The 15,716-nt window shown below is 41.7% G+C and overlaps 1 protein-coding gene across 1 annotated transcript; it reads right to left on the reverse strand.

Annotated features, from left to right (window-relative positions):
- Positions 1-370: 370 nt before the first annotated feature.
- On the reverse strand, positions 371-15,032 carry LOC116876672 (dimethylaniline monooxygenase [N-oxide-forming] 5-like). The gene is given in 8 exon segments (XM_032872978.1): positions 371-722; positions 2,175-2,247; positions 3,844-4,193; positions 6,123-6,322; positions 7,115-7,257; positions 10,511-10,673; positions 11,085-11,273; positions 14,898-15,032. Coding segments are annotated over 8 exon segments (1,605 nt in total).
- Between the last annotated feature and the right edge of the window lie 684 nt (positions 15,033-15,716).

Raw genomic sequence — 15,716 nt, forward strand, 5'->3', positions numbered from 1 at the left:
GAAGAGATATTTTTTCCTAGCCTATGCTTTCCATGCAAAAGTAAGAATTTGCCAATTGCCAACAGCTGACAAACCGTGTGTTTACTAGAAAGGGCAGGCCTAGGAGAACTTGGCATAAAGGAGAACATCTGTCACGTTATGGAAATTAACTATACACTTCCAAAGCAAGTTTCATACACGCCACTTCATTTGAAGTCTCTGTTGAAGAAATCTCCAATTTGGCCAAAATACTTCTACATGAGAAATTGTGGAGTTATCAGATCATTTATTGTACTGGTTCCGTCGGAACTGAGGAATAAACACTGGTACATGCCCATCTCTTAATTAGTGTATGTTACTGTTAGCCTCTAATGTCCTAATGATCATAGGATTATCCTTTAATAATGACTAAAACGAGAACAAAGAGAAGAGCGGCACAGGCACTTCTAAGCCAAAATGGCACAGAGAATGGAGGTTGGTCACGGGTGAGGGTGCGAGTCCTCAGGGGCTTGATGATCCGCTCTCTCTGGGTCAGGATGGCTCTCCGGGCCCCAGCCCACTTCCCTGGTCCCCGCAGGCGGTACTGGTAAGGCGTGCACGGTCCAAAGAAAATTTCCATAGCCAACTTCGGATCCCACAGGAAGAGTGAGAGCAGGTTGGGTTTCACTCCTATTTCAGAGGCTATCTCATTCATGTAATCCACGAACTGCACTCTGAGTGTGTCACGAGGGTTATTCAGGAATCTGAAATCAGAAGGGGGAAAAAAATAAACAACCGCAAGTCAGATGACAACCCCCATCCCTCCGAGCACAATTTCTTCTAAACATCGGTGGACTTTGTATGAGGGGATAATCCACGGGAGAAAGAATGAATAGCTATTGAAAATTTCTCAGGGGTCCTTTTTTTTTTTAAGATTTTATTTATTTATTTGACAGACAGAGGTTACAAGTAGGCAGAGAGAGAGGAATGGAAGCAGGCTCCCCACTGAGCAGAGAGCCCGATACGGGGCTCGATCCCAGGACCCTGAAATCACTACCTGAGCCGAAAGCAGAGGCTTTAACCCACTGAGCCACCCAGGTGCCCCATCTCAGGGTTTCTTAACACAATATTCATAAAATGTATTTTTCACTCTCAAATCCTTGCTGGGGTCTTGCATAGTCATAGGTGGGGTTCAGAAGATTTTTGTCATATTAATAATACTCTTTTCTGAAATCTTCTATACTTTGGCCATGCATCTGATTCTCACTCAGGATATAGTCTCATTTTAGTAAACTGGTGGGAAATATGAATTATACAGACCAGTTATTCAGGTAGGTGTGACACTAATTTCATTTTCAGTATTAGTGAAATGCAATTCTTGGCCAACCTTCTTAAACCAGCTCCTGGATAACAGACTATTCTTAGGATGAACACTTTGATCGTAGAGAACAAGCTGTGACATCCACGTGGTAGATTCTCAACAGGTATTTGTTGCATAGAAATACATTTCCAACCCCAGTGGTTGAGAGTAATTTTCAATTAAGAAGATTTGGTACAACCTACAAGCCTCTGATTTCATGTCAGAATTTTAATTGGATTCTGTAATGATTTGCCAACTCATTTCTCACATTGATTTATCTTTCCAACTCCTTAGAAGAGTGAACAACCCTTCATTTCATGTTTGCATTTCATACACTTTTGCACCTCTAAGGCTATGCTATGACATAAACTTATAATTGTATGCTTATATAGCATTACAAGAATTTTATTTTATTTTATTTTTTATTTTTTTTTTTTTAAAGATTTTATTTATTTATTTGACAGAGATTGCAAGTATGCAGAGAGGCAGGCAGAGAGAGAGGAGGGGAAGCAGGCTCCCTGCCGAGCAGAGAGCCTGACGCGGGCCTCGATCCCAGGACCCTGGGATCATGACCTGAGCCGAAGGCAGAGGCTTTAATCCACTGAGCCACCCAAGCGCCCCAACATTACAAGAATTTTAAACACAATTCCGAAGTTTCCACACTGGATTATTCTGTATCCATTCTTCCCACACATACTCCATACATTTATGTTATGCTCAATTAAGAAGAAATGAAATTGATACTTGAGATCTCATCTAGGCAAATACACTCAGATTCTATGATGAGAAAATTGATAAGCAAACCATTCCACTTAAACGCTCTCAACTGACTTTCACCAAGAAGCAAGTTTCTTACTCTTTTTCCATTTTTTCCCTCTTCTTTCTTATGTCATCCGTCATGCCCCTCATCGAAGGTAATTTGTTCAATCCTAGGAAAGAAAGAAGATGAAGTTCCACAAGAAATGAAAACCCTGAGAATCTGTTTGGCAGAAAACATCACAAATGAGTTAGTACAAGACTAGGGGAGATGGATCCCAGGAGTTACTCTGGAATGCCCTCCATTCATTGTTTCATCAGGCATTCAATGCAAAGGCATGTCCTTTAATGAGTTTGCACCTTGACTAGTGGAGACCTCAAAGCTCACAATGAAGGATGGACTGAAGGGAGCTGCACCCAACTGACAAGACACGAAGTAATGTGTGTGTGTAGTCCCTTTATCGGAATATTCACGCTGGGTGTCCTTTAAATAGTGAGTTACACTTGTTGATTTATGTTATGAATTCCTTTACAAATATATATTGTATCTACTAATAGTGACTCACTGTCTCCTGATTGTTGTCATTAGACAGAGAATTCATACTAATTTTCCATCTTAACTCATGGAAGTCACCTTCTTATAATTCTCCTTCACTTCTTTGATGAGTGACATCCTATATTTTGAGAAATACAGAATGTTCCAGAAAATATGGGGGAATTTTTAAAGGAGAAACAAACAAATAAGCAGAAGTATACAATGTGATTGACATCATTTCATAAAGTTAGGTTTCATAAAGTTAGGTTTTTTGTTTTTCCTTGTTTTTTTTTTTTTTTTTAAGATTTCATTTTTAAGCAATCTCTACACCCAACATGGGGCTTGAACTCACTACTCTGAGATCAAAAGTTGCATGCTCCAGTGACAGAACTAGCCGGCCACCCCCATAAAGGTAGGGTTTGAATCTGTCTTCATCAATTCATTCTCAACCTTAGAATTAATGATATAATAAATAATAATAGTAGTTATAACAGCAGTGGTTAATCTTTCATTCAATATTTATTGAATGTCCATAAAAGTCAGGGTGTTTAATTATTCATTTTTACCACCCTGCAAAGTATATGTAAATATTCCCATTTTTATAAATGAGGAAACTGTGGAGGTCAGGGAACATGACAAGATCATGCAGCCAGTACATGGAGGGGCTGAATTTTAAGCCTGGGTTTATCAAAGGTCTTTATTTCCTGTCTATACTCTGGGTTGAGATCTTTCTTCTACTGCCCTCACTTCCTATACTATATACTGTCCTGAAGTGCTCTAAAGAATTCTTTGCCAACAAGTGGTCGCTGGTTGATATGTAAAGTTGTGGTTTTTAAATCTTCATTTTTTTTTAAAGATGTTATTTATTTATTTGACAGACAGAGATCACAAGTAGGCAGAGAGGCAGCCAGAGAGAGAGGGAAGCAGGCTCCCTGCTGAGCAGAGAGCCCAATGCGGGACTCGATTCCAGGACCCTGAGACCATGACCTGAGCCGAAGGCAGAGGCTTAACCCACTGAGCCACCCAGGGGCCCTAAATCTTCATTTCCATACAGGAATCCTGAAAGTTAAATAGCAATCAAATCCCAAAGTAACAAATCTCAAGTGGCACAATTTCAGATACTGTACAGGTTAACCTCAAACTAGGTTTTGCAGCAGAAGAGCTTTGCAATGCCTCTGAAATCACACTGTCTGGATGGCCATCTTTTCTAAACATGCATAAGGTAATCACATACCCTTGAATACATGGACAGCCCATCGGCTCTGGAGCTCTGATGTGGGAATGGTGGCTCCCACTGGCTGGAGAATGCCAATGAAAGCCAGGGTTGGTTTCTCCAGTTGAGCAGGGAAGACAAATTTAAACATGGAGCGCTGGCTGTCCACTACTGTTGGATTATTTTCCAAAAAGGGGAAAGAGAAAGTATATCCCGTGGCAAAAATAACAACATCAAGGTCCTCTTCTGTGCCATCTTCAAAGATGGCGGACGTCTCTGTGAACTCTCTAACATTTGGTTTTATCAGAACTCTTCCAGATATTATGTGATTGGGTAGATCATCGCTGAAAGTAGCTTGATGGCTCAGAAATCTGAAGAATAAAAATTGAAATCCAGGAAAATTAATATGTCTTTTTGGAAAGGTGTTGAGTTCAATCCTAGTACTTTAAATATTTAAAATACTTTAAATATTTTTTAGTTGACTAAGAAGAAAAAAGACTGACATTTTTGTTTTGTAAAATATTTCCTTGACTCCATACTTTCTTGGAATTTTTACTGAATAAACATTTTGTACTTATTAGAATGCCAATAACATTTATTTAACGCTTACTATAAGCAAAGAGAAGATTTTGAAATGTGTTATGTAAGTTTATACCGGTGATCACATTAATATCTCACTTCTTTAAGCAATTTTTTGGGGGAGAGATTTTTAAAAGCAGTTGGTGGAAGTGTTCATACTAGAATAGCAAAATCAGATCATATTCCGATTTCCATTTATTTTGAGAACCTACATACCATTTTTATAAATTTTGATGACATTATTTAATACCATTAGTAGTCTCCCCACTTCCACCCTGACTCCCTACCATTTCTCCTCCACTCAAGAGCAGGAGTGATCCTTTTAAAATGTCTGATTACATCCTGATAAGTTTCTATGTCACTAAAAATGAAATCCAAAACTATGTCCATGCTGTAGCCCTAAAAATCTCTCTGGGGGCACCTGGGTGGCTCAGTTGATGGAGTTCTGACTCTGGATTTCAGCTAATGTCATGGTCTCAGGTCATGGTCATGAGATCCAGCCCTACCTTGGGCTGTGCGCTTGGTGGGGAGTGTGCTTAGAATTCTCTCTCTCCCTCTGCTCCTCCCTGGCTCGTGCTCTGCCTCTCAAATAAATAAATAAACCTTAAACAAAGTAAAAAATAAAAATCCTTCTGTGACCTGGCCCCTGCCTATGTCTCTGAACTTATTTCCTACCACTTCCCCTCTCCCAGTGGTCTCGCTGGGTTCCTTGCTCTTCCTTGAATAAATCACGTTCATTCTGGCCTTTGAAGTTGGTGCTTCTTCTGCCTAGAATGTGATTCTCATCTCAGATGTTCTCTCAGGACTCACATCCTCACTTCATTTAGGTTCCCATTCAAAAGCTCTCTCATCATATAAGCATTCCAGAGACACCCCATCTAAAAAAAGATTCCTCTCCCCAACTTTGCTTGCTGTTTCTTCATACCACGTATCACTCCATGTAATTGCATTATGTTTTGACCATTTGGTTTCTCCCATACTAGAAAGGTAGCCCAGCAAGAGCTAGGACACTGCCTGGTCTTGTCCTTCTACTCCCAGTATCCAGATACCTACTTGATCATAGTAGGAACTCAGAAATATTTATTAAGTTTATGTAGGTTGTACGCATAGTCAATTTTATGTGCTTCCACATTTATACCTCACAACAGATAGATAGATATATAGATAAATAAGGATTACATTTTGCCAACATAAAAAAAAAGAAAATATTTAACTATACCAGAGTTAAAAGGCAGAGGCAAAATTACTTCTTTTAAAATCCTAGAACAAGGGCACCCTGGTGGCTCAGTCGGTTGGGTGTCTGCCTTTGGCTCAAGTCATGATACCAGGGTCCTGGGATGGAGCCCTGCACTGGGCTTCCTTCTCAGCTGGGAGTCTGCTTCTCCTCTCCCTCTGCCCCTCCCCACTGTTCATGCTCTCTCCTTCATGTGCTTGCTATCTCTCTCTCTCAAATAAATTTTTAAAAAGTTTTTAAAAAATCATAGACATTTCTTTTTCCATTCATCTGTTGATGGACTCCTCATCTCACAAAACAAACTGAGGGTTGATGGGGGGAGGGGGGTTGGGGGGGTGGGGTTAAGGACATTGGGGAGGGTATGTGCTAAGGTGAGTTCTGTGAAGTGTGTAAACCTGGCGATTCACAGACCTGTACCCCTGGGGATAAAGATGTATTATATGTTTATAAAAAATAAAATTAAATTAAAAAAAAATCATAGACATACCTGTGTTGAGGGAGCAAACCATAAACATCATGGTTAAATCGAGCATTTAATTTATTCTCTGCCCATCTGTTGATTAAGAATGTAGGGCAACATTTGTTGAGGACAGCCTTAAAACGAGTGAAGAGAATAGTGTCCACAGGCATTCCATAATCCCAGACCCGGTTCCAAATCTATGCACCCCGCCTTGTGCTGAGAAACACCTAGGAGAGAATGCAAATGAATGAGAAACAGATGCCTCACAATGTAAGACTTTCCTTTCCCAGTTTTTCTGATGTCTCTCATTTGGCTCATGAGAAATGGATAACAACTATATTGACTTTTTCTCAAAGGCAGATAGACCAATAGATACAGGCAAACACACTTATACAAATGGACACATCTGACTTGGTTGCCATAGTCCCAGAGAGCTCTCCATGCCATCCTCTGGATCTCACTCACTACTCACTATCCTTCCTGTGCTTTCTCCAAAGCAGTGTTTAAAGCCTGCCATCTCTTACATTGCAAATTCTGGACAAACACAATGATGCAAGAAGGCTAGCGATCAACACATTCTCACACACCGTCCACCTGCTAATTATGATATTACAGAATTTAGAATACTTAGTTAATAGGTATCCCTTGAAATCTAAGTATGGAAGGAATCACAGTAGGGAGATGTATCATGTGTTATGTCAGTGAAAAATAAAGGGATTTAGAGTGGTTTTCTGGTAGTGTTCACATTTGTAACCAGTGGCAGAGCTGGTGAAGCCTACACGTTCTGGTAAAAATAGACCATATGATGGTCACTAAAGTTTGAAATTTTTATTTTTATTCCATTCTCACTTTTTAAGTGTATTGCCAAGATGTCCACTGAGAAAACAAGTGTGAGGAGGTAATTAACAATCAGGATTGAAGCAGTGTATGGGTACACCTGACATATTTCATGCAATGTTAATATCTCAGAGGGCTCTGGGCAGGGTGCATCTCGAGAAAGAAAATTGTAGGAACCAAACCTGTGAAGCTACATGACTGAGCTCAACCGCCAGATCAGCTCCCGAATTCCCAATGCCGACCACAGTGATTTTCTTCCCCCGAAATCTCTCTGGACTCTTATATTCCCAACTGTGAATATATTGACCTTTGAACCTCTTGATTCCTGTGGGCAAGAAAGTATTGCTCAAGGCTTGGTCATTATTTCACATTATTTTTAAAAGATTATTATTGAACTCAAAGTCCATCCTACTTCTCCTTTGCTGTTCTGCAAATGCTGGGCTATGGACTGTGCCTGCCCATCATCAGACAGAATAAATCCTCATACAGTTTTGTTCTACACCTCAAGTTCTATGCTTAAACTCAGACATCTAATGCCTGCCTTCTTTTTACTTTACTTACGTTCTTTACTTACTTACCTTTTTACCTACTTAACCCTGCCAAACCTTTAAAGAAGAGTTTGTCTCCCATTTAAGTAGTACATCTTCCTCATCCTTCATCCTTGTCATTTACAACTGCTGCTTTGGACCCACTTTCCTGTCTTGCTTTTCCAACTCAAGCATCATCCTTGTCTGCATGTTTTCATCTCTTCCTGGGCCAAGTACCCTCTTCCTACCAGCACTATTCACTCTGATCTCCAATGGGGGACAAATGTTCCACCATCACCCACCAGGAACTGAAACTAAGAGAATGTAGGAACTTCGTGTTTTTGCCTAAAAATATGCTCTGACTTAAACAGAAACCTTGTATGCCAAAGTCATAAAAGCTGGTTGATTTTGCAGCACTTCATCCGTTAAACAGCACTGGGGTCTGGACATAAGGGCTTCATTTGCTCCTCTTGTGATGCTGAACAGCTCTAGTCCCTCCTGACTGAGGGTCAGTCCTTGCCCTGTTCCTTTCTCCCTACAGAATCTGATCCCAAACTCCAGGTTTCTTTAGGAAGCAGTTCTTCAATCCTGGCATGCTCCTGGCATGGATCTAATTGTTCCCAAACTCCATCTTTGCAAGTTCAATAGTCATCAAATTTCTCAGTGTGGTTATTTCAGTATTTCCCCCTCCCCTTGATCCCACTGCAATTCCTCTCATTTCTTGAAGACTACCCTTTTTTCTCATTTTTATGAAACAACAAAGATCTTGAGGGAGTGTCTCAACACCTACAAGTTACTGTGTGTTCATCCATCCTTCCTCTGTCATCCTTCCTCTGTCTCCTTTCCCCAGAAGGAATTATTTCTCTTCTATTCCAAAATGAACCCTTCGCCCTGTGGTTAAAATGCGGGGCGGGGGTGGGAGGGTTAGGTCAAACAAATATAGGAACAGATCTCAGCTATTTTTCTACTAGTGACATTTGCAATACGTAAAATGGAAAGGGTTTCACTTAGCTCATAGAAATGGTATAAGGATCCCTTAAAATGTTCCTGTATAGTACTTGAGAAATAGGTTTAATGCTCTTCTTTCAGTATCTTTAATGGCAGCCCACCCTCTCCCATTTTTAATGAACATCTCTACAACCTTATTACCTTGTTACCTCCTCAGCTTCCTCCCTCATACAGGCAGAACCAGCTCTTCCTGGAGTCTTGCCTATCTCCAGAAACTGCAACTCAGTTGCTCCGACCAACAACATTGAGAGTTATCCTCCACGCCTCTCTGTACACCTCACATCTCGTCCATCTGCAAATTCTATCATCTCTATGTTCACATCTACTCAGGATCTGAGCACTTCATTATATCTTCACTGCCCCCCCCACTGCAACCCCGTTCCAACCTACTATCTTTTCTCATCTGCATTTGTGCAAGAGCCTCCCCCTGGTTTCCCCACTTCTACCTTTACTGCTCTTCTGGACACTGCTGTTGAGCAGATTAGAGTCTGCCTCTCCTCCCTGTGAAAGCTCCTACACCTCTTACCTCACTCAGAGGCAAAGCCAGAGTGAAAACCATGGCTCACTGTTCACTCTCTGACATCATCTCCTTCCCACCCCTTCCGCTCCCATGACACGTGACCTGTGAGGCTCACTCCCACGTCAAGGCCCTTTTACCTGCTCTTCCTTCTGTGTGGTGTGCTTTCTCCCCCTACCTGCCCCACTCCCTCAATTCCTTTGGGCATTTGCTCAAATGTCCCTTTCTCATGGAAACCTTCCCTGGCCACTTTATCCGATCTTGCATTGCAACCCCCATCCCTAACAACACCCCACTTTTTCCACAGTCATTGTCTGCCACACGTTTATCCCATTTTTTGGTCTGTGTCCATCTCCTGCATGTGTACTCCACAGACAAAGAGGTTTTGCCCATTTTGTTCTCAACTGAGCCTCTGGACGATTGGTGTTGGATGGGTATTTCTTGACTGAAGGTTGAATGAATGAATACAGGAATATTTAAATTTCTAACTAACTAACCAACTAATAGATTTCTCTTGACCAATTTTAACCTCTCTCTCTTCTCAAACACTGGGAACCAGACACTCATGATGATGGAAGTGGGGGGAGTCTAGAATTTCCCGAGAGCTCCAAAGGAGTCTCAAGTTCAGTCCTTTCTGAGAAGACCAAGTGTATATCCTGATGAACAGGGAGATGCTGGGCAGGTGGATCATTCCCACACCATTCCTTATATGCAAGGTGCTTAAGCTTCCAGATAGTAAAGAATAGCATGGTAGTAGCTTCTAAGACGAGTCTGTGGCTATTTATAGTCATTATGTTATGCATATATGTACACATCCAGAAATAAAGCTAAATCTTAATATATTTTCTGTTGCTTTGATCCTACTATTTACTTGAAACTATTTTTTTAAAAATTCTCATTTGTTTATTTAAGTCACCTCTAACCCAATGTGGGGCTCAAACTCATGACCCCAAGATCAAGAGTCCCATGCTCTTTCAACTGAGCCATCCAGGTGCTCCGTGTTTACTCCAAACTGTTACCAACACAAAGCAACTCCCACATTTTGCTTTCCAGATGTGGAATGATGTGGCACTTTTCTCTTAAAATAGCCCAGGATTTGTGGCAATAGTGTATTAGTAATTTTAATTTTTTTTAAAGATTTTATTTATTTGTTTGACAGACAGAGATCACTAGTAGGTAGAGAGGCAGGCAGAGAGAGAGGGGAAGCAGGCTCCCTGCTGAGCAGAGAGCCCGATGCGGGGCTTGATCCCAGGACCCTGGGATCACGACCTGAGCCAAAGGCAGAGGCTTCAACCCACTGAGCCACCCATGCACCCCAGTAATTCTACTTTTCAATTTTATAACATTATGTATTATTTGAATGGACCTGGAAAGAGCATGCATTGCTTTACGATCAGAAAAAATAATATTGATTTTGAAAATAAGGTTACTTTCAGAGTTATAAACTTTCTTCAAAAATAACAATAAGCAGCAATGATAAAACTCCACATCACCAGTGCCTGAGCATTCAGTATGACATGACATACCTGGAAAGTTCTGGAGTGGCAAGAAGGGGTCGGTGTAAAGGCCAGTGCACACCATAATCCCATCAAAGACATAGGATTCCTGCTTCCCTGCGGCCTCGACTATGACATCCCACTGTCCCGTGCAAGAGAAGTCGGAGCGCCTCCTCACACTGCGCACCTTTGACTGGGGATGAGACAGAGTTGGACTTGTAGGCTTTTTTCCCGGTTGCCTTCTATCCCAGAGCTTTGGGCCTCATTGAATAACATTGGTTATAACTACTCTCCTTTGGGGTTTCCTGAAACAGTTTCTTTGAAGCTGGCTTCCCTACCAAGGCTTTCTTTTTCAAGTAGAGATGGAGGCCAGTGTGTCCCTGGCCGTGACCCTAAATGTAGTTGGTGGAAAGTCAACACCAGGTGCGTAGTCTCGCATTTCAACCAATCTGTCAGACTTTCTCCTAGAGGAAGTGAGGTGGGAAGGTCTTGCTGACTGCTCCGGACTCATAGACCTAAGCTCCCGGATTGATCGGGTGTGCCTTACTGCCCCTCACTCTGGTCTGGCCCTTGACTCTCCCACGAGACTCCCTGCCCCACTTACCAGAAACCGGATGTGCTTCAGTAGATGAAAGTGTTGCACGTACATCCTGAGGTACTCCATGATTCTGGAGTTGTGCAAGTAGTTGGGGAAGTGATCAGGGAACGGGTAATCACTGTAGGTCATCATCTCCTTCGAAGTGTTGCTGGTGGCAGATTTGTAGATGCTTGGTCTGCCACTCTCAGCCTTCTCCTATCGAGAAAAAAAGGACGTTCCCTGTCTTTTAGAACACAAGAGTAACAGTTAAAAAATTCATTCCTTTGTCAAATTCCTTTGTCAAATTTGTCCTGGGATGAATTCCTTCAAAGAAAGTAAAGTTGCTTTTCCAGTACCTTCACTAAGAGATAAGATACTTTGTCATAAATGGTTTAAAAGAACAAAGAATTTTGTGGGGCAACGAAAAGAAAAATATGAAAAGATGGAAAGAACACAAAAAGGACATGAGAAGAAAAACGTGTTTAGAATACCAGAGAGTGAAAATAAACAGAGGAGGACGGGGCTCTCTCTCTGCCGACAGAGCTCCATGGAATCTGAGTCCTGGCCAGAGGGCATCGGAGATGTCCCCGTTGTTTGTAGTGACGGGTAGAGAGCCTTAGTATATGAGGCTTTCTTTTTTCATTTCTTGTTTTTACTGGTGATTTTTTTCTAATTACAAAAGCAGCACATGTTTATTATAATTTTGTAGGAAATCACAGAGATGAATCTCATTCTTGATCACTTTATTATTTATTTATTAATTAAAAAAGATTTTATTTATTTCTTTGAGAGAGAGAGCATGAGCTGGGTAGAGAGGCAGAGGAAGAAGCAGACTCCCTGCCAAGCAGGGAGCCTGACATGAGGCTGGATCCCAGGACCCTGAGATCATGACCTGAGCTGAAGGCAGATGCTTAACCGACTGAGCCCCCCAGGTGTCCTTTGATGATCACTTTAAATGTTTTGATATATATCCTTCTGGTTTCAGTCTCTCTGTCTGGTTTCAGTCTCTCTGTATTATCTACTTATCTAGATGCATACAGATCGGAGATAGTATTTTAGCACTTTACAATGTCATGATTTATAATTATATAAATAATATAACTATATTACATTTTATAATTATATAATATATAATGGTATAATATTTAATAATATATAAAACATACTATATAATAGTATAGAATTATATAATATATAATCATATCTATTACCTAATTCAATCCTGTGAAGCACTTTATTGTCCTCATTGTGCAGGTTATAATAGGAATCCATACAACACACTCTATCTGTTATGTGCGTTAGCAGCCATTTCTGAGTTTTCTTTTTGTTTTTTTTAAAGATTTTATCTATTTTTTATTTATTTGACAGACAGAGAGATCACAAGTAGGCAGAGAGAGAGGGGGAAGCAGGCTCCCTGCTGAGCAGAGAGCCCAATGTGGGGCTTGATTCCAGGACCCTGAGATCATGATCTGAGCAGAAGGCAGAGGCTTAACCCACTGAGCCACCCAGTTGCCCCAATTTCTGAGTTTTCTTAAAACTAGGGCTAGAGGGGCACCTGGGTGGCTCTTTCAAGCAGGGGGCCTGCTTCTCCCTCTCCCATTCCCCCTGCCTATGTTCCCTCTCTGTCTGTCTCTCTCTGTCAAATAAATAAATAAAATCTTAAAAAATAAAAATAAAAACCAACCAAACAAACAAAAACCAAGGCTAGATACCTAAGTAATTTAAGGCTAAGAAAAAGAAATACACCATCACTTAAAATATGTTGTTTTCTCTTAGAAGAATTCGTTAGAATACAAAATATAATCGTCTTAATATATGTACACAGAAAACACAGTTGGGGAAGAGATTAATTTTTTTCTGTATCTTTTGTATATTATCGGTGACATAAAGAATCAGTCATGCAGGTATTCTGAATATTCTAAACTTGAAGCCAGGAAATATGGAATTTAATTCCTGCTAAAGTATATCAAGTTTTTTTTTTAAGATTTTATTTATTTATTTGACAGAGAGAGGTCATAAGTAGGCAAAGAAGCAGGCAGAGAGAGAGGAGGAAGCAGGCTCCCAGCCAAGCAGAGAGCCCAACGCTGGGCTCGATCCTAGGACTCTGGGATCATGACCCAAGCAGAAGGCAGAGGCCTTAACCCACTGAGCCACCCAGGCACCCCTAAAGTATATCAAGTTTAAGAACAGATCAAAGTATGTGTTTTCTTCTTCAAAATGAAGAGTGCTGTTTAATAAAGGTCATTGTATTTATTGAAGCACTCATATATAAAAACATCCATCCTGATAAGGATAGTTTCTGCAAATATGTGCAACATTTTTTCTAAATGAAAACTTAAAAAATGAACATCACTAGTGAAATCAGATGACGCGATATGGTATTTTGTGACATTTTGATTTGGTCCTTGAGATATTTCATTGCCTGGCTTGGATAGGGAACCTGACATCAGGTCACTTCTTTGAACCTACTTCTTCACCTGGCAAATCCTACCTCACACCCAATAATGCACATAAATGCACAGGGTGCTTGGGACATCAGGCTCGGAGGTTGGCGAGGCTTTCCTAGAGACACGTCTGCATTGGTCAAGGTCCTACCAGAAACATGGAAACTACTCTCAGTCGTTGAAACTGGGAAGGTAATGCAGGGAATTGTTCATAGAAAAAAATAAAAAACCTGAAAAAACGACCAGGTGTTGGTGCGGTACCCAGAGATTAAACAAAAGCAGGCAGGCATCACCACCTGTAGGCAGGATCTAGGCAGTTGAGAGCTGGTATATTGCTACCTTTCTCCCCCACCCCTCATGGCAACGTTAGGGGCCATGTGGTCTGGGGCATAACACTGTTGGAGAAGGGTCCTTAATCACACCCGACTTTAAGGCAGGACAGAAACCCTTACTGAGCTAAGCTCTTGAGATTTCAGAGTTTGTCTGTGGGACAGTTAGTATTAGCTGCCCTTACTAATACATATGTTATTAGGCCGAAGATAAATAATCAAGTATGAGCATATATGTGATACCTGAAGTCAAGGGTGATAAGGAAGAATCCTAAGGGACTTGCAAAAAGTAAAAGACCTGAGGATTGAGAACAGAACCACAATCAGTCACATTTAGAGGCCAAGTAGAAAAATATTGAGGAAGAAAAGCAGAGAAGAAAAGAGAGTGAAATCACAGAAGCTAGGGACAATTTGTTTTAAAAGGCATTGGTTTTTGACATTTTTATTTTATTTTATTATTTTTTTTATTTTTAAAAGATTTTATTTATTTATTTGACAGAAAGAGACACTGCAAGAGAGGGAACACAAGGAGGGGGAGTGGGAGAAGGAGAAGCAGGCTTCCCGCCGAGCAGGGAGCCCGATGCGGGGGTTGATCCCAGGACCCCAGGATCATGACCTGAGCTGAAAGCAGACGCTTACTGACTGAGTCACTCAGGTGCCGGGTTTTTGACATTTTTAGATCCCCAGAAAGCAAGAAAATTTAGCACAGGAAGTTCATCTGATTTGACACTGTGGATTGGTTACAACAGTGAGAGCAGCTTTCTGGAAACACTGGTATGCCCATCAGGTAACGATGGCGGAGACATGACCCAGGGGTGAGACAATGCCGAGTAAGCACATGCTTCTCCTTCAGGAAGCCAGACTCTGGAAGGAGGAAGGACTGCTGGAGTATCATCCTTGGGGGAAGGAAGGATTACGATCCAAAGTATAGGTACAGGCACTAATAAAAATAGTACTTATTAGGCTAATAGTTGAGGATAAATTACTGCTGAATCTTTGCATTCCTATTTCCCAGATATGGAAAAGATGTCATCACACATATGGAAGCACAGTGTATTCAAACTTACCTCGTATCTCCACAGTCCTCCAATGTCGTCACTTCCCTCAAAACAGGTGGGCTCCAGTCCCTCCTCCAGACAGGTCTTAATGGCGCCCAATCCACTGACCCCAGCACCAATCACCGCAATTCTTTTTCTTGGCATTGTGTCTTGTATCAGGGAATTTATTAGTAGAAAATCAGATTTTTATTGTCATGTAATTTTTTTCTATAGTGCAAGATCATTTCCCCCCTAAAATTGCTAGCTAATGCCTTTAAGAAATGTCCTAATCAGGGGAGGAGTCAAGATGGCGGAGAAGTAGCAGCTGAGACTACTTCAGGTAGCGGGAGATCAGCTAGATAGCTTATCTAAAGATTGCAAACACCTACAAATCCAACGGGAGATCGAAGAGAAGAAGAACAGCAATTCTAGAAATAGAAAATCAACCACTTGCTGAAAGGTAGGACTGGCGGAGAAGTGAATCCAAAGGGACGGGAAGACAGACCCCGGGGGGAGGGGCCGGCTCCCGGCAAGCGGCGGAGCAACGGAGCACAAAATCGGGACTTTTAAAAGTCTGTTCCGCTGAGGGACATCGCTCCAGAGGCTTAACTGGGGTGAAGCCCACGCGGGGCCAGTGTGGCCTCAGGTCCCGCAGGGTCACAGAAGGATCGGGGTGTCTGAGTGTCGCAGAGCTCGCAGGTATTAGAACAGGGAAGCCGGCTACAGAGACGGAGCCGAGGAGTGAGCTCACAGCTCGGGCTTACCTTGAACCGGTCGCAGGCTCGGTGAGCTCGGAGCACGGCCGGAGGCCAGGGTGACGGGAGTAATTGGACGCTGTTCCCTGAGGGC

Source organism: Lontra canadensis, unplaced genomic scaffold (assembly GCF_010015895.1).
Source record: "Lontra canadensis isolate GAN:19392208 unplaced genomic scaffold, GSC_riverotter_1.0 scaffold46, whole genome shotgun sequence".
Lineage (NCBI taxonomy): Eukaryota > Metazoa > Chordata > Mammalia > Carnivora > Mustelidae > Lontra > Lontra canadensis.